The sequence below is a fragment of the Cordyceps fumosorosea genome (genome assembly GCF_001636725.1).
Source record: "Cordyceps fumosorosea ARSEF 2679 chromosome Unknown scaffold_19, whole genome shotgun sequence".
NCBI classification, from domain to species: Eukaryota; Fungi; Ascomycota; class Sordariomycetes; order Hypocreales; family Cordycipitaceae; genus Cordyceps; species Cordyceps fumosorosea.
In genome coordinates, this window is record NW_017387319.1 from 179,864 (window position 1) to 198,083 (window position 18,220).

The 18,220-nt window shown below is 54.2% G+C and overlaps 5 protein-coding genes across 5 annotated transcripts; 3 read left to right on the forward strand and 2 right to left on the reverse strand.

The window, feature by feature from the left end:
* Window positions 1–3,963: 3,963 nt before the first annotated feature.
* ISF_06942 (Major facilitator superfamily domain, general substrate transporter) lies at window positions 3,964–5,693 on the forward strand (the record flags this gene model as incomplete). Its single annotated transcript, XM_018850546.1, has 3 exons — window positions 3,964–4,251; window positions 4,324–4,432; window positions 4,495–5,693. The coding sequence occupies 3 exons, from the start codon at window positions 3,964–3,966 to the stop codon at window positions 5,691–5,693; spliced, it is 1,596 nt and encodes a 531-aa protein (XP_018702191.1).
* A 983-nt stretch (window positions 5,694–6,676) lies between these two features.
* On the forward strand, window positions 6,677–8,615 carry ISF_06943 (Delta(24(24(1)))-sterol reductase; the record flags this gene model as incomplete). Its single annotated transcript, XM_018850547.1, has 3 exons — window positions 6,677–6,711; window positions 6,844–8,551; window positions 8,604–8,615. 3 exons carry the CDS (start codon window positions 6,677–6,679, stop codon window positions 8,613–8,615), a joined length of 1,755 nt encoding a protein of 584 aa, XP_018702192.1.
* Window positions 8,616–9,615: 1,000 nt separating this feature from the next.
* Window positions 9,616–10,515, reverse strand: ISF_06944 (vacuolar ATP synthase 16 kDa proteolipid subunit; the record flags this gene model as incomplete). Its single annotated transcript, XM_018850548.1, has 5 exons — window positions 9,616–9,680; window positions 9,732–9,992; window positions 10,055–10,184; window positions 10,314–10,326; window positions 10,490–10,515. The coding sequence occupies 5 exons, from the start codon at window positions 10,513–10,515 to the stop codon at window positions 9,616–9,618; spliced, it is 495 nt and encodes a 164-aa protein (XP_018702193.1).
* Window positions 10,516–11,607: 1,092 nt separating this feature from the next.
* Window positions 11,608–13,614, forward strand: ISF_06945 (SacI domain protein; the record flags this gene model as incomplete). The annotated part of the gene is made up of 1 exon (XM_018850549.1): window positions 11,608–13,614. The coding sequence occupies one exon, from the start codon at window positions 11,608–11,610 to the stop codon at window positions 13,612–13,614; it is 2,007 nt and encodes a 668-aa protein (XP_018702194.1).
* A 993-nt stretch (window positions 13,615–14,607) lies between these two features.
* Window positions 14,608–15,666, reverse strand: ISF_06946 (hypothetical protein; the record flags this gene model as incomplete). The annotated part of the gene is made up of 1 exon (XM_018850550.1): window positions 14,608–15,666. One exon carries the CDS (start codon window positions 15,664–15,666, stop codon window positions 14,608–14,610), a length of 1,059 nt encoding a protein of 352 aa, XP_018702195.1.
* Window positions 15,667–18,220: the final 2,554 nt, after the last annotated feature.

Consider the following 18,220-nt stretch of genomic DNA (forward strand, 5'->3'; position numbering starts at 1 on the left):
AGGGGGGGGAGGAGGTCGGAAGAATGGGTGTGTGAAGGATAGCAGAGAGTGATATAGAAATGACAATGGATTTCGGATAAGCGACGGCACGAGGGGGACGAATGCAACTCAAGACAAGCTCATGTCAGATTTTTTTGCGTCTTGACCCTGCGTCTTCCAACGTGTGGCGGCGCGAAGCGACCCTGGGGGACGACTAACAGATGCAAGCTGATTTTTGCAAGAGTGTGTCTACTTGTGAGGAATTGGTCCAGGGGGGATAAGGAGTGTCGAGTATCGGATTAAAGAGAAAAGGGGAAAAAGACGTTGCAGATTATCTAGACCGAACAGGAAGCACATCGATCCAGTTCACCTATTCGTACGTAGAGAGCCATCAGTGATCACCAAGAAGGGGGCCCTTTACACAGGAAGCTAGTTACGTAGCTTCTCTACGAAGTACGGAGTACGTGACGAAGAAGAAGAAGAAGCCACCAGATGGGCTTACCAGCACATTGGTCCGTACCTAGCCCTAGGCTGGTTTGGCTGGGACGGAGAGTGAGGTCAAGTTTCTCCACGGCAAGAGGAAGATGGACCAACTGGAGGCCGGTCCCTTGGGCAGGTGTTGTGACAGGGTGTGAGGACCAACGGTGATTTATTAACCAGTCTCGGTCAAGGCCGTGGCGTAGGAGAGCGGGTTGTCAGCAGCCGGGGTTGCGTGGTGAGAGAAGGGGGGGACTAGTTGGGAGAGGGAACTTGGGAGAGACAGAGGTGAGGCAAATAGGGAAGACTGCGGGAGGGTTACTTGGGTTACTTTGCAGTGCCGAAACTTGGTTTGCCACAGGTTGTTTATGGCGAGAGATAAGGGCAGGTCTGAGGAGCAGAGAGAAAGACAAAGACTAACAGAGACAGAAGCTGAGAGAGACAGGGACAAAGTACGTATATAGCGTCAGCATGGCGGCGTCGGTTGAAGTTGGTGGTTAGACTGAAGGTAGGTACATAGGTAGAAGCACCATCTCCGAGCGGACGCTAGAAGCAGCTGCGAACGAAGAAAAAGGCGCGTGGCAGGGTTCTTCTTGACCATGTATTTTTTTTTTCGTGTCCTTTTTCAGCTGGCAAAATTAAGGAGGCAAAGCGATGACGGTGACGGGGGGCGTTGCTATCGGCCGAGATGTTGTCCTGGCAAGTCCGGGCCAAGTCGGAGGTACCCAGTGTATGGATGCATGTGCTTGGAGATGGACAAGACACTAACAAACACGACGGAGAAACTGAAATCAACAGAGCGTCAGAGTCGGAGAAAAACAAGGAGAAATCCAAGGCGCGACCGAGGAAGAAGCTGGGACCACGTATTAGTACTGATTAACTAGCTATTACTATGACACTATTACCTGACCTTAGTATGTTATGTATGTCGTAGTTAGTGAGCATCGGTAGCTCCGCCGCCACTCGGGGTCCGCCATTTCGCCCACAAAAGAGCCCCCCCAGGGAACTCACTGGTTCGCCGTGAGGTGAAGTGAGTTGTGCAAAAAAGGCAGGCAAAAAAAATTGTGTGGGCTTTTCGTGTCGATCACATCTTCAGCAAATCAGCCGCAAGACCACGCCCCCTGGGACATTTTCCCTTCTTTTCTTCTCTTTGCTCCATGGTGTGTTGACGTACGTTACGCATGTATGCATGCGTGGTGTGCTTGTTGCATCGCTTGACGTGCGTGTCGCATCGGCCGCGGATGACGGGCGGCATTGGCATGGCTTGTCGCAGCATCCCTCCTTGGCTCCTCTCCTGCCGAGCGTTACCCATTTTATGCCCCCAAAAAACCAAGGCGAGGGCGGCGGCGTATAGATCGATCTCTTGTGGATGGGATGGTGGATGGGATGTGCTGGATGCCCGCCGCTTGGCGCAACTATGGAGGCTTGAAGGGCAACCCTACGGGGCCAAAGCAACTCACTAACAAACAAAAAGCCCCGAGTTCAGTCCAGACAGAGACCAATTGTTTCGCTGCACCCGGCGCATCGCCAAATCCAACTATTGCTTTGGGCAAAAAAAAAAAAAAAAAAAAAAAAAAAAAAAAAAAAAAAACCCATCCAGTTAAGAATCAATAGTCTTTCAACCGACGATGAAGTTTTCTTCTTTTTTCTTCTCTCGTTCTGCGCTAACTAGGCCTAAGATTAGCTATGTAGCCATGGCGTCCTTGCCTCGTCCACTGATTATTCCCTCATGGTACGTAAAAGCTGCGCACTGTGGCGGATGACAAGATGGAAAATAAAACGCCTCACACAGGGTTCAAACGGGTCGACGAGAACGGGGCTCATCAATTCAACGGCCCTGTAGATTGAGTTATCGACCCGGGGCCTCTTCTCACATGAGACGATGGCGCAGGACATGTCTAATGATTACGGCGCCCTCGTTATTAACGTTACGTGACATTGCAGGCTCGGTGGCGCACGTACACTGTCTTGTTGTTGCCAGGCAAGCCCAAAAGTTTCTTTCCCCTAACTACGGAGTATCAAGGATATTAATTAGCTAGTAATAATATGATCCTGTAGTTATATACTCGGGAGCGTGGCAGGTATAATTCATTCGCACCAGGCTGGGTGGACCGGCCTCGGTGGTCTTGGCAAAGACGAGGCCAGCTCAACTCCGGGCCCGTGACGGAGAAATAGGCGGAGATTGTCGGTAGGGACATGAGCCATGAAGTGCCCGAGACGTGCAAACAATTCGGAAACGGTGGCCTCGAGATGTCGCAGTAATACGCCGTCCAGCAGGAAGTGTCTCTGGTTGTCGATGCACGCAACGACGACATGAACAACAACGTGGCAAGGCCGCCGGACGCCCGCCGCCGATGCATGGCCTGCATTGCACTGCATGGCCTGCATTTCACTGCATTGCACTGCATGGTCAAAAGTCCAGAGTCCCACCGCCAACGGGCGACGGCCGCGTGGAAATGAGGGCACCACTGTCAGTCCACTGTCGATGGTGAGTTGTAACTTCAATGCATCCCCCCCCCTCCCCCCGTTGGCAGTCTGGTAAGAAGAGCAAACAACTTGGCCCTACGCCGTAAAAGGAACGCCACTGGGTTCTTCCAGCGGCCCGCTTTCTACGGATGATCCCTACCACTTCCCGGCTTCCTCTTTGCTGGCTTTGCCTGCCTCTCCTCCGCTATTATGCGACGCAACCCACCCTTCCTCTTTCTCTCTCCTCCAACGAACGGGAAATTATCAGTATTCAGGCTAGTTTACGCTGGTGCTAACGTCCTAGTCTCAATCATTTCACCAACTTCCTCCTCTACCGCCCACTATTTTACGGCGCCGTCGGTATCCAGATATCCAAAGGGGGGCCCCCGGCGGATGAGATAACTCGATGGTGGAGGAAGAGAGGGCCAGCCGGTTCTTGTCGATGCCCATCCCCCATCTTTTTCCTTTTGACGAGCCTCGAGCTTGCCTGCTTCCCAATGCACATCCGTACCCTTGCATCAATAAATGCAGCCCGCCGCGTGGTCCTCCGCCGCTTGACCGGAATTGATCAGACTTGATGGCTTGCTAAAAAGGTTCCTCCTGCTAAAACCCGCGGACCGCAAAAACAGACCACGTACTAGGGGAATAAAATCTCATCCCAGACAAAAAGGAGACGCAGGCCTTCTTCTCCAGCTAGTATTCCATCTTGTCTTCTTCTTTCATCGTCTTTTCGTTTTTTCGGGAAGCGAATTTTTTATTTCCGCCTTGAGTCCCAATTGGTAACACGAAGAGTCCACGGGGCCACACGACAAAACAGAGTGAGACTGACAGGACTCCCGGCCTTTGAGCCCTCCATCAGCATATCCCTTTTTATTTTATTTCTCCCTCTTTTGCCATTTTTCTTACTACGTAAACACGCTTCCTCCCCCCTGTCGTTTGCACCTCCCGGTGAAGTGCAGCCAGCATCCGAGACATACACGCACATACCACACCACCCAGCAACCACACATAAGCCGGTAACACACAACATCACCACCCACCATGTCGGAGGAAAAGAGCTTCGAGGTCAATGAGCGCCTCGCCAGCTCCTCTTCACCTTCCACCAGCGATAATGCCGCCGTCCCCGCTGCCGCCCCGGCCTCCGGCAAGGCCTCGTCCGTCACCTCCACCGAGGTCGACGCCGCCTGGCTGTTCCTCGACGAGCACCGCGACGTGCCCGGCGTCGACGCCGTTGACCTGAAGAAACTGCGCCGACGCATCGATTGGCGCATCGTGCCCATCATGTTTGGCTGCTACACGATGCAGTTCCTCGACAAGGTCATCTACAACGTGAGTCTCCACGCCGACAACTGACTTGACCATGTAGCTACCAAGTACTTGCTCTAATTTGACGTTTCTCAGTATGCTGCTGTCATGGGCATCAAAAAGGACCTGGACCTCACCGGCAACCGCTTCTCCAACGTCGCCACCTTTCTCTTTGTCGGTCTGCTCTGCTTTGAGATTCCCAACAGTAAGCTTCTTACCCATCACCATCACCACCACCACCACCACCACAATATTCACACACCATAGTCTACCTCCTGCAAAAGGTCCCGGCCGCCAAATGGCTCGGTCTCAACGTCACCCTCTGGGGCGTCGCCACCGCCTGCGGCGCCGCCGCCCACAACTACCCTAGCATCCTCGCCTCGCGCATCTTCCTCGGCATCTTCGAGGCCACCATCGCGCCCTCGCTCGCCCTCATCAGCAGCCAATGGTACACCAAGTCCGAGCAGGCGCCGCGCTTCTCCTTCTGGTACCTCGGCCTCGGCTTCGGCCAGATCATCGGCGGCGTGCTCTCCTACGCCTTCCAGCACGTCGGCCCGACCGCCGCCCTCGCCGGCTGGCGCGTCATGTTCGTCGTCCTCGGCTGCGTCACCGTCCTCATCGGCCTCGCCGTCGTCGCCTTCATCCCGGACACGCCCATGCAGGCGCGCTGGATGTCCGCCGCCGAAAAGGTCGCCCTGCTGCGCCACGTCAGCGTCAACCAGACGGGCATCCGCAACAGCCGCTTCCGCCTCGCCGAACTGCTCGAGGGGTTGCTGGACGTGCAGATCTGGCTGCAGATTTTGATCACGGTGCTCTTCTCCGTGTCCAGCGGCGTCATCACCACCTACTCGGTCATGCTCGTCGGGCAGATCACGCACGACAACAAGAAGACGCCCGCGCAGAACTCGCAGCACGCGGCGCTCATGAACACGCCCTCGGGCGCCGTGTCCATCTTCTTCATCCTGATGATCGGCTACGGCGTGCGCCGCAACTCGCACCGCTGGATGTGGATCCTCGCGTGCATCCTGCCGGCCATCCTCGGCGGCGCGCTGATGTCCTTCCTGCCCAAGAGCAACCACGCGGGGCTGCTGGCCGGCGTGTACCTGGTCAACGCCGTGGTGGCGCCGATGCCGATGCAGTACAACTGGCTAATGGCCAACGTCGCGGGCGCGACGAAGCGCGCGTACTCGGTGGCGGCGATCAGCGCGGCGTTTTCCATCGGCAATATTATCGGCCCGCAGACGTTCCAGGCGCGCGACGCGCCGGACTACCGCCCGGCGAAGCTCGCGCTCGTCTTCACGCAGGCCGGCAGCGCGCTCGTGACGGTCGCGCTGTTCGGGTACTACGTGTGGGCGAACAAGCGCCGCGCGAGCCGCGCGCGCCAGACAGAGGACCAGTTCATGGAAAAGGAGGCGTGGGCGCGGATGACGGACAAGGAGAACCCGACGTTCCGTTACGAGTACTAACGTAGTAAGGGTTGGGTTGGAAGGGAAAAGGAAAATGCTGGTGTGGGGTTGATGGGTTGGGAGGTAATTTGTGTGTGAATATCGTGTGATTCTTGATTCCTATTTTCATATTTGTATGTGTACGTTGACACGTGTCGGCATTCCATCATTAAAATTTCAGTACATTATTTACAGTTATATATTTCACATTCTGAGCCATCAATTGAGGCATCATACATGTATGCATGATATCATTGAACTGTCAACGGTTACCGGTCGTCCTCGTATCCGCTCGGATAATGTACCTGGTCAGCCAAATCTCCGTGGCATCGGTACCTGGCGGGCTGACCCCTGACGACCCCCCACGGTCGTTGTCAACGAACGGACTCTCGGGTTCCGTGGGCGCTGCAGCGAGGTGCTGAATGGCAAGTTCACGCACTAAAACGCAGGCACCAGTCCACTGTAGAAGCACGGCTGCACTCAGAATCCCATCGGCTTGGAACTTGTCCAAGTAGTACAGCAACATGTCAGAGAATATACAAAGATATAGCAAAAGATGTTGACGAAAAAAAAAAACCCCCCTTTTCCAAAAAATCAACACTGCACTATTGGTCATTCGCACCAAGTACACCATCAACAGCGGCACCCAACCGATGTAAATCCCCCCCTGGAATGCCCACCTTTCACCTCCTCCTCAGCCAATGACATAACATGTCTTCCCTCACATCCAAAACCCCTTGTTCGCGTATCCGCATCGCGCGCTCTTCTCAATCTCATCTCTTGGCCTGCGCAAAAAGCTGTGGGCAACCTCTCTTTATTTTTTTCTTCTTTCTCTTCTCCTCTGCCCACACCTCTCGCTTCTCCGTGGCGCATCTCGCAGTCCGCATCCCACGGATCGCTCGGGGCTTCCGTCAATTGGTCCGGTTTTTTTGTCCTTTCCCTTTTTGCTTCACACTTTTCTCGCGTCCCATCATAAAAGACGTCTCTTCCCCTTCCTGTTCATCATGTCAGGACGCTATTCCCTACGAGCAACACCACGGTACGTTCTTGCCATTCCTCCTCCTTCTCTTGCGCTTCTTCATTCTCTCTTTGCTTTCCCTTTGCCTTGTCACTCCCTCCGCCCGAGTTCTGCGGTGCGACACGATTGCTTGTCTGACACACACATCTGCAGGAAAAAGGAGCTCTTCGATGGCATGATAGAGACGACCGCTGCGAAGACGACACGCTCTTCACGACGCCAAACTTCGTTCCCGCCGGAGACATCGGACGCCGAAAATCAATCACCCGCCCCGGCATCTCCCGTCAAGTCAACCGCACGCACTCGCTCCGTCCGCCGCCGCGCCGTTGCCAAGTCTGAAGACGCCAGCGACGACGCCAACGACGACGACGAGCCGGTGCAAGACTCCGTCGAACCTAAAGAGACCACGCCCGCCAAGTCTAGCAGCACCATGGCAAACGGCAAGACCAAGCCCGCTAACGGCGGCGCCGAGTCGACGGCACCCGATGCCACGACAGACGTCAAGGTTAGCGTCGTTGACGGCTGGAAGCCCGGCCAGGACCCCCGCATCGACTACTCGGGCGAATTCGAGTTCGGCGGCTCTGTCGGCACCCTGTCTATGATGCTCTTCTTCCCCGTCCTCATGTGGTACATGTGGGTGGGCGCCACCTACTATGACGGCAAGTTCCCGTCGCGCGAACCCGGCATGAGCTGGGCCGACTTTGGCCGCCACCTCGTCGGCCTCGTCTACACGGGCGCCTTCCCTCACGCCCGCGCCTGGATCTGGTACTGGTCGTACCTCGTCTTCGAGGGAGCCTGCTACTGCTTGCTCCCCGGCGTCTGGGGGTATGGCAAGCCGCTGCCCTTCCTTGGTGGCAAGCAGCTGCCCTACTTTTGCAACGCCTACGCCAGCTTCTACTTCACCTTCGCCGTCCTCGCCGTCCTGCACGTCACCGGCATCTGGCCCATCTATACCGCCATTGACGAGTTTGGCCCGCTGCTGTCCGTCGCTATCCTCAGCGGCTTCATCGTCGCCTTCGTCGCCTACTTTTCCGCTCTCTACCGTGGCAAGCAGCACCGCATGACCGGCTACCCCATCTATGACTTCTTCATGGGCGCCGAGCTCAACCCCCGCATGTTCGGTATCCTCGACTTCAAGATGTTCTTCGAGGTCCGCATGCCCTGGTACATCCTGCTCATCCTCAGCCTCGGCGCCGCCGCCCGCCAGTACGAGCAGTGCGGCTACGTCTCGCCCGAGGTCGCCTTCCTCGTCATGGCCCACTACCTCTACGCCAACGCCTGCGCCAAGGGCGAGGAGCTCATCATCACCACCTGGGACATGTATTACGAGAAATGGGGCTTCATGCTCATCTTCTGGAACCTCGCCGGCGTTCCTCTCTCCTACTGCCACTGCACCATCTACCTCGCCAACCACGACCCGGCCGAGTACCGCTGGAACCGCGCCGCCCTCGCCCTCTTCTACGCCGCCTACCTCTTCTGGTACTGGGTCTGGGATAGCTGCAACTCGCAGAAGAACCGCTTCCGCGCTAAGGAGCGTGGCAAGCTCGTCGCCCGCAACACCTTCCCCCAGGTCCCCTGGCAGACCCTCGAAAACCCCAAGGTCATACGGAGCCCCGAAGGTACCATCCTCATCGACGGCTGGTACGGCATGGCTCGGAAAATTCACTACACGGCCGACATTTGGTTTTCCATGTCCTGGGGCCTCATCACCGGCTTCAACAGCCCCTTTCCCTGGTTCTACCCCGTCTTCTTCCTCTGCATGATTGCCCACCGCGCCTCCCGCGACATTCACCGCTGCCGTCAAAAGTACGGCGAAGCTTGGCTCGAGTACGAGAGAAGGGTCCCATATCTCTTTATCCCCGTAAGTCTCTATCCCCCTCTCTTTCTACGAAGATCTCTAACACACATAATAGTACGTCTTTTAAAGACCTCTCCGCAAAGCAATATTTGCTATCGCTCCTCTACAATTTCCGTCGAAGCTTGCTCGCCTTTTTTTTCTCTCTTTCAGAGCGGCTTAACCCTACCAGACGCCATTTTCGTTGGAGCCCGACCAACTAAATTTCTGGACTTGGTTCATTGTAAATATGATGCACGCAAAAATCACCATACTACACATGCTTTTAATGATGGGTGGGGGGAATCAATGTGAAGGGGTGTCATTTCAACTTTTACCTTTTTTTTTTCTTTTTTTTTTTAACTTTTTCGGTTTCATGATTTCGGGATGAGGATTATCTACGTGGCCAAGATGAAGGTTCAAAAGGGGCCAGGGGAGCACGAAGTAAAGTTGACACGAAACATAGCCAAGTTTTTTAATGGATTCTTTAATTCTCATTCTTCAATGATTATTCAATTCCTTGGTTGGTTGGCCTTCCAAAGGTTTCCGTCGCCCGGGTAAAGTGAGGTGCCCTCGGGTGCTGGTAACAAGGATCTGCCTGATGTAATCTGTGTGATAAAACACGCTGAGTCAAGCAGCTGCAATAGAGATAACAGTCATCAGAACGCAGGTCATCACGTTTTGCACAGAGTTTCCTCTCATTCCTACAATCCTGCAGGCCCCGTGCATACGGCGAGACTGCCAGGCTTCTGCGGCAATACAATTGACAGATTAACAAATGCATCTTTTCAGCCTAGAATAGATCTTCTCCATACAGTTACGGTCTATAACGAGAAACACCCAAGGCCAATTCAAACTCTACCTGCCGCTAGTGTACATGTACGACGTGTCGTCTCCTTAATACCTATTCTCGCGCAAAAATCCATTCTCAGCCGACACGCATTGATCTCTTTTCCATCACATTAGGCTGGCGGAATTGAGAATCAGGACTGAGCGCTCCAACATTGTCTATTGTCACATTGCGGAATGGGGTCGGGGCTTTTGGTGGCAGTCGAATTGTCAAGCTTCCGACCCGTCCCTTCCGTCATGATTTAACAGCTGACGTCGGTGTTCGCCTTGGAGTTCATGAGAAGGGCAACAATGAGACCGTATAGACCTGTTTCTGCTGTTAGAGTTGTCGCATAACGCCGTGCTTGTAGTTGCTTACCGAGAACTTCAGCGAAAATGAGAATAAGAATCATGCCAACAAAGAGACGGGGCTGCTGAGCGGTACCGCGGACACCAGCATCACCGACGATACCGATGGCGAAACCAGCAGCGAGACCAGCAAGACCAACAGAAAGACCAGCACCGAACTGGATGAAACCGGTGTAGAGAGGGAGCTTCTGTGTCAGGCCATCGGAAATAAGGACAGAAACTACTAGACCGTAGATACCAATGATACCAGCCATAATAACGGGAACAATGTCTAAAGCTTGTGTCAGTTTCTGGCGCAACAATTGATAGATATGGATCGGAAATTTTGCGCACTCTTGACGATAAGGTCAGGACGGAGGACACCCATGGCGGCGATACCAACACCGGACTTGGCGGTACCGTAGGAGGCACCCAGGCAGGTGAAGACAATCGCACAGGTGCAACCCATGGCGCCAAAGAAGGGCTGTGATTTTTGTTAGTACAGCTTTCAAACATATCGCAAGCTGGCGATGCATGCGATGCATGTTGGGCGGTCGGCCGGCAATGGACGGGAAGTCGCTCGAAGCCGGGACCAGGGCGTGGAGGTACGAACCGCATAAACGGGGCTGCGAATCGGCATCAGTTAGCTTTACATGCTATGAAGAACAGCACTAAAAACCTTTGCAGCAGGTTTCGCGGGGTTGCGGTGATGGCAAAAGCTCGAAACAATGCCAGGGGAGCTTCAAGGACACACTCCTCCCCCCTCAAAGGCGGCAAACGGTGACGTACCAAAGCTCACTAGCACCGGAAGACATGGCGGCGGCTGTTCTAACTATTGGACAAAAGAGAGTACTTTGAGGGCGAATTCGAGGCTTGGGTCGGTCGAGTTCGAGATGGGCTCAGCAGCAAGGATCTCGGGGCGATGAGCTGTCGATGTCGCGATTAATGGTGCGTGTGGTGGTTGATCAAGGTGACGTTCCCTGGCGACCGAAGCAGCTGGCGGCAGGTTTTGCTGGACCTGTGGCAGGAGTAACCACCTTACATAACAATCCGCCCCGCAACATCAATTACCCGCTCCGCACGAGCGTGGCCCATTGGCTGGGTCCGTTGCAGCTAAGCAGAACCACTCTGTCCTTGAGGCCCTGAATTGCCTGACCGTGCGACGGAAAAAAGGCCGCTAATACTGCTAAAGTTGTCTTAATTGGTGTCACCAATCTGGCGGCTGGCAGCTTTGATATGGGCTGCCTCATTGTATCCTGGCTATGGAGTACAGGCTGGGACACTGCTGATGCACAGCAGCAGGCAGCGCTCGCGGTAGGCTTTGGGCGGCGGACAGCGTTTGCTGGCTACAACATTGACAAGAACCTACCTACATAGGTACCTTTCACACCCACGAATACAGCACAGCCAAATAATGTTTACCGTTTCAACGAATTGAGAATCCCCAAGACAGTCCTTTATTATCAACTGCCCGGCATGTCAGGCTGCGCGCTACCTGCTGTGCTACAGTACCACTGCTTCACATCAACCTCAGGGGCTGTGCCGTCGATAAGCTGGACTCGAAACCCGACAAAAACAATACCTTGGCAGCCACTGCACCTGCATCATGCATCAGAAACCATCCACAGCGCCTCGGCAACGTTCAACCTGCAGGTCGCATCGTAACTACTTTAACGTCACTAACATGGCGTCGACCATGACGTCTCCACACGCCAGACCGCAGTCACGTCGGACGCCGAGGCCAACAATAATTACCCCCCACCATATGTCATGGACATTTTAGTATTGCAACCGCATCTCTACCATTCAATTTCGCCTCAAACACATTCTTCAGTGGCCTAATACCTTTATTTCTCTATTGGCCTGCTCTGTCAATCTTCAGGTGCGACCCAGCTCGCACCCTCATCATGCCTGGTCTCGCGCGCAAGGTCATCATCTGCGCCGCCGTAGAGGGCCTAATCATCCAGCCACTTTCCACCAAAGGCCAGCGACCCTTTAAGCCCGTGCAAATAAAATATGCTGATGCCTCTATATCGGCTGTGTCTAGAGAGCATATCCCCGATATATCAGCCGCAGACTCTTCTTTTGAAGCCTTCGGCGTGATAGGTGAGCCCCCAAGCATTCCAGCCCAAAATACAGCCCTGACCATCCTAGGTCTCATCACGGTATCAAAGCTCAGTTACCTTGTCACAATTACCAAGAGGAAGCAAGTCGCACAGATTTTTGGCTTTCCTATATATGTTGTTACCGGGGTTGCAGTCACTCCTTGCACCTCACAACCTGATGCAGTTGCCTCGATTCGTCGAACCGTGAGATGGCTTGACGACCGGCCCTCTGTCGCAGATCAAGATGCCGAGAGTAGTGACGAGTATGTTGAACTACCCTCGGCTTCTTCGGCTGACGAGGTAGATGATGCTGCAAGCGATAATGGTGATCACGATCTAAAGTCATCGCGCAGCAGCATCGCCGAGGACGTCATCCGTCGAAAGGGCAGCTACGGCAGGTTCGCACAACGCTGGTTCAGTGGTAAGGGCTGGACGGTGGATAAAAGACGATCCCTAGGCCTCAGCGATGCCGCAAACAATCTCACGTTGCCGGAAACAGCTGGCGAACCGAGGAAGGTCCCAGTAGACGACGAGGATCCTCAGCGGCCCGCTACCACTTTGCTTCCGAAGCTTCTCAGAGCGATGTACCTCCTCTTTGCCAAATCGCAAAGCTTTTACTTTTCATACGACATGGATATCACAGGGCGACTATCCAACAAAATCCCCGCTACACAGGCCGACGTTCCGATACATACCCAAGCAGATGAAGTATTCTTTTGGAACAAGCACATGATAAACGCGCTTATCGAGGCCGGTCAAGACGAACTTGTTCTCCCGCTCATGCAGGGCTTTGTTGGACAAAAGACATTCATTGCAGACCGCAGTCCACCCCAAGTCGATGAGCCCAAGATGGAGTCTGTTGAGCTAAGCAATCTCGCACCGAAAGAACCGCCAGCAAGTCAGACCGCATCTGCCAGCTCTCGAAACTCTCTAGAGCTTCGAGACTCTGAGAGCAAATACTTTGTAACGCTCATATCACGTCGATCGACAAAGCGTGCAGGCCTGCGCTACTTGCGTCGTGGTATCGACGAGAATGGTTTCGTAGCCAACATGGTTGAGACAGAGCAAATTTTGTCACGCTGCAGTTGGGATACGGCGTTTCCGACATACTCGTTTCTACAAATTCGAGGGAGCATCCCACTCTTCTGGACACAGACCGCGTATGCGTTGAAACCAGTACCCGTTCAGCAGCATTCAGCAGACGAAAACTATAAAGCGCTGAAGCTGCACTTTGAGAGCCTGGCGAGAAACTATGGGCTGGTGCAGATAGTGAACCTAGTTGAAAAACAAGGTGTCGAGAAATCGATCGGTGATGCGTACAAGAAAAACGTGGAGCGACTGAACGAGGAAGGAAGCTGCGGGCTTGTGCCATTTGAGTGGTTCGATTTTCATCATGCATGTCGCGGGATGAAGTTTGAGAATGTCAGCGACTTGCTGCTTTTACTCAAGGACAAGCTGGAGGAAATGGGCAGCACCGTTCTAAATGCTGGCAACGTAACATCCTCCCAAAGCGGCACTTTTCGCACCAACTGCATGGATTGCTTGGACCGAACCAACGTCTGTCAGAGCTCCTTTGCCAAGCATATGCTCGAAGTCCAATTGAAAGCGGAAGGGATCGATATGAGCGCGCAACTGGACCAGGAGACAATGTGGTTCAATACGCTCTGGGCAGATAATGGCGACGCGGTTTCCAATCAGTATGCCTCGACTGCTGCTATGAAGGGTGACTATACTCGCACCCGAAAGCGCAATTACATGGGCGCTTTGAACGACGCCGGTCTATCGCTTGCACGCTTGTATTCCGGGTAGGTTGCGCGATCCGCTACTTGGAATTAAACTAACAGACAAAAGCATGGTAAACGACTACTTTAGTCAAGCAGCCATTGATTTCCTCCTAGGAAACGTTACCAGCAACGTATTTGACGAATTTGAAGCCGACATGATGACCAAGGATCCTGCCGTGTCTGTCACGAGGATGCGAAATCGTGCAATCGAACTCTGCCAGAAACGAGTGATTGCAAATGCAGAGGAAGAAGTTCACGGAGGTTGGGTACTTATCAGCCCCAACGCTGCAGATGTGGTGAAGTCGTTCCCGATGGAAGAAGTGGTACTGCTATTGACCGATGCCGCGTTATATCTGTGCCGGTTTGACTGGGATCTCGACAAAGTGTCGTCATTCGAGCGAATAAATTTGGCCAACGTAACCAGTATCAGATTCGGCACGTATATTTCGTCTACAGTATCGCCAGCCCAAATGGATGAGCTGCGAAACGTTGGATTCGTGCTGTCCTACCAGCCAGGAAAAAGCGACGTCAAGCGGACGAATACTCGAACCATGTCCTCGCAACAAGACTTGGTCGTCACACCTGCCGCCAGTGCGGCAGATAGCAGCTTGCAAAAGCAGTCTGGGCTAGTTAGCTTCTTCTCTCCGCGTCCTAAAGGGCCCGTGGTGAGGCAGTTTGCCTTTAAAGCTACATATACAGACTCGTCAACAGCGGCAACGCGGCCTGGTCCGAAGCAAGCAGAGATTCAGCAGATTGTGACGATTTGCTCCGACATCGAAAGGCAAGTTCTGGATAGACAGGTCCGAAAGGAGGGGGAAGAGCCAAAGAGCATCGTAGAGAAGGGGGACATTATTTCTCTCGACGCTGCCAAGCGAGACACCGGGTTACTTGAGCAGCTCGGACACTCTATCAAAAAGCTGGTCTGGGCATAGAATAGAAGAAGGAAGCCTGCATACCTCGAGAAGCAGCATTAATCAAGTAGCTTTTTTATTTCCCATCATCATGAGGAGGTCGTGAATCATGTCGATGGTGTCTTGTCTATCCTATACAGATGTAACTGGTAGCGCATATTCTCCAGCTGGATCGGGTACGTCAACTGATCCGAGAGGCGGAACCAGAGAGAATCATGCGACTCGAGCCGTGTCCACCGCCACGCCGTCGCGGCACCGGCCTGCTGCTCGGTGAGCGTGTGGTGCAGCAGCCACTGCATCGGGTATCGCTTGCTGTCCTTGCCGACCGCCGCCTCGGAGTAGCTCCCCGGGCTGTCGACGACCAGCAGCAGCGCGGCGTCCGGCAGCGCGGCGCCGAGCGCGGCGAGGAACCGGGTAGTGGCCGCGACGCCGCCGCTCGTGTACAGCTCGTTGAGCGTGAACAGCAGCGTGACCACCACCTGCGCCCCGTCGCCGGCCGGCGCCAGGAGCAGTTCCGCCCACTCGGCGTCCGTGATCCGCAGCGCATCCCGCTGCAGCACGCGCGGCCGCAGACGGCCCGCTTCCACCAACGGGCCGTTCGCCGCCCGCGCCGCGGCCGAGGCGTAGCTCGACAGCGGCGGCGGCGCGGCAATCACCTCCTGCAACCTCTCCGCGACCTCTCCCCACGGCGCTGCGTCCACCAGCGTCAGGTCCCCCCCCGCCCCTTCCAGGTAGCTGGCGAAGGCAACGTGCTCGGCCGCGCACCCGCCGACGCAGATCATCCTGGTCCTGCCCCCCGCCGCCGCCGCCGCCGCCGCAGGCAGGTAGCTCCGGAAGACCCCCGCGTAGCAGAGGGCGCGCGTGGGGCTCCAGCGCGCGGCGTACGCGGCGAGCCGGTCGGGGCGGCCAAAGGCGGCGGCAAAGTCGCGGAGGTACAGCGCCTGCTTGATGGCCTGCAGCTCGGCGGGGAGGGACGGCGCGGCGAGCGCGGGGGCGAAGGCGGCGGCGAAGAGGTCGAGGAGCCGCTGCTGGCGCGGGATGCTGAGCTGCGGCGGCGCGTCGTCGGTGGTGGACGGCGTGGGGAGAGGATTGTTTGGTGATGATGCTGAGGCCGAAGCTCGGGTCGCGGGCTTCTTTTGTTTCGTGTTTGGTTGCTTCCGGACCATGGTTGCGGTTTGCTGTTGGACAACGTCAAGTCTAATAAATAATAACGGATTATTGTCTCTGCATTATTTGTCGCGCGTGGTGTTTGCTGTGATTGAAGAATTATGGTTTGGTTTGGTTTAGTTTTTTTCTGGAGTCTGCGATGTGGGCAGCACAAGGTGAGGCTTACATACATACATATGTATGTATGTATGTATTTACGTACATACAACTACGCTTCTGAGAACCTGATAAGCTACCTCACTATAATCAAGCACAGAGAGACATAATCCGCTAGCTTTGTGGTTGTTAAGATTTCACTCCTTTTTGTCCTTTTTGGATACTTTTCTATGCATTTTCCCTCTTCTTTTTTTTCTTGCGCGGCTTTGTTCTTGACGTACATAGCTGCCCAAGCTACAGTGTAGAAAACAAGCTGCTTTTGGTCACCCCATACTTTAGAAACCGATCCTGCGTCTTTAGTCGCGTTTTGCAGACGGCGATTTGATCAAATACCATCTGGGGTCAATGGAGAACAAACTTTCTCCGGATACGTGCAGCATGCATATTCTGCACTGCAAGGCCAGCGCGCTGTACAGGAATCGAAGCGAAGCGAAGCGGAAGAGTAAGCTCAGAACATATGAGCAGGCTTTGAAACACCGCATAGTGCAACTCCTGAGTATACTCTCTGGTTATGTATCAAAGATGCAGTGTCGAGGTCTCTTTTGCCAGAAAATAGCCTTTGGTCCTAAGCCATAGACAACCTCCACACAAACTGTCCATCTGTTAAGAGAAATAAGTGTCTACAGTATAGCCAAAGGTCGACTACCAAGAATCAGCATGCCGCAAACATTTTCTCTGCTTATGTTAATAGAGTGTCACTGTGCCACGGTTAACCCTCGCTCGCAGTCATCACCGCGTACAGATCTCGGGACGCTGGGTTACCACGTGGCACCAGAGACACAGTCGCATATTGATCAATCTTCCCGATCTCTAGCTCTTGCAGGAGACAAGGTAGTACAGCGTCAACAGTCGTTCGCCCCTCTACACCGCCTGGCAGACAAGACGCATGCAGGACGAGAACCTCGTCACTCTGGGGAAAATACATCCTCCTACCTCCCAGACAATCCTATACGGAGTGGCGCTCGGCGCGGACCCGAAAAGCATCCACGCGCTCGGTCCGCCCCGGTAGAAGTCGCCGCGTGCCAGCTTGGGACCAGACGGCGCGCTGTGTCGGACCTCGTACCGGCGCAGCTGGGTCAAAGGGGTAGGATGCGTGAAGTCGGCAAAGGCTATGTGAAACGGAACAGGCGGGAGAGGAAGAGCATGCCGCGTGTAATCGAAGGCAGGACGTTGCGATGGCTTGTCACAGATTCCTGCTGGTCAAGTGTCAGCTTGCTCGTACCGCGCCCGGCGTCTCTCTACCACAAATATACCCCGACCCGATCCAGGCTTACTAAATGTGTGGCAAGAACACGGCTCTTGTCGATCGGACGGAAAGCCGGGGGGGGGCGTGCCGAGTAGACAGTGTCGTCTCTTGGCAACGGCCTCACGCCTGAAGCACAGTTCACATCTGGCCGCACAAAGCAAGGTTGGTCGATAGCTGCCTAGTCGAGTACCACGACGTGGTTATTACCTAGGCAGCCAACGTCAACAACTAGTGAATCTCTTCGAACTTGGTGGAGTGGTTTGTCGCTGGTGCTGCTCTAAGGCAAAGGAAGGTAGCGTATTTACTTGCGATTGCTGCCTGGTACACCTGGCGCAACTGGGCAACGCGTAATGCCTTGTCAAAGTACACGTCGCATCTCCAAAACAAACCATGGTTAGGGGAGCTTTCCTGTTGCTTTTTTAAGCGTATATAAATGCTTATAAATGCTTGTTTTACGCCGTATCTCGTCGCATACCTTGGACGGCGGCGACGTGCGGAGTGGGCTGTGACATGCAGTGTTTGGACCTGTTTCTATCAGTGACTGAGGGATGGCATTTCTTTATCACCCGTTGACTGGTTCGTGTCACTGCTCACTAATAACTAGCATGTGCTATTTTCGTTGACCGAATAACCCTTGTTGACTCTAAACGCCCAGATCAAGCCACAACGCGTGGGACGGGAGCATTGGCACGAGCCGCAGCACCAGATCAAGGCCAGGGTCAGATTTAGCACGGGCTTGCGGGTATGGAACGATTCTATATTTGTATCTAGAATGAAAGTGAAACACGGCGATCACGGCGTCAAATCCCTCGCCTATTTTCAATAACAAAAGGCCCAACATTTTACAATTCACATTCCTCTTGACCGAGAGCACTGCAAAAGGCGGCCGTAGCGCTAGGCTACATAGTTTCGTAGCCCATGGGGAGGGTTCCATTGAATTTGTGCTTGGTAAATAGGTGAATAGGCCCAGGCACTACCTATGTAGCGCACCCAGAGCTTTACCACAGTACCCCCTAGCATCTCAACCATTTTCTCCGTATCATGCCCTTATCAACGCCAACAGAGTACCAAGGGCCGTTGCAAAAGATTCATATGTATTCTACAGTGATGGAGCTTCCAAAGTATAACATCAATGATAAACCTCCAGCGTC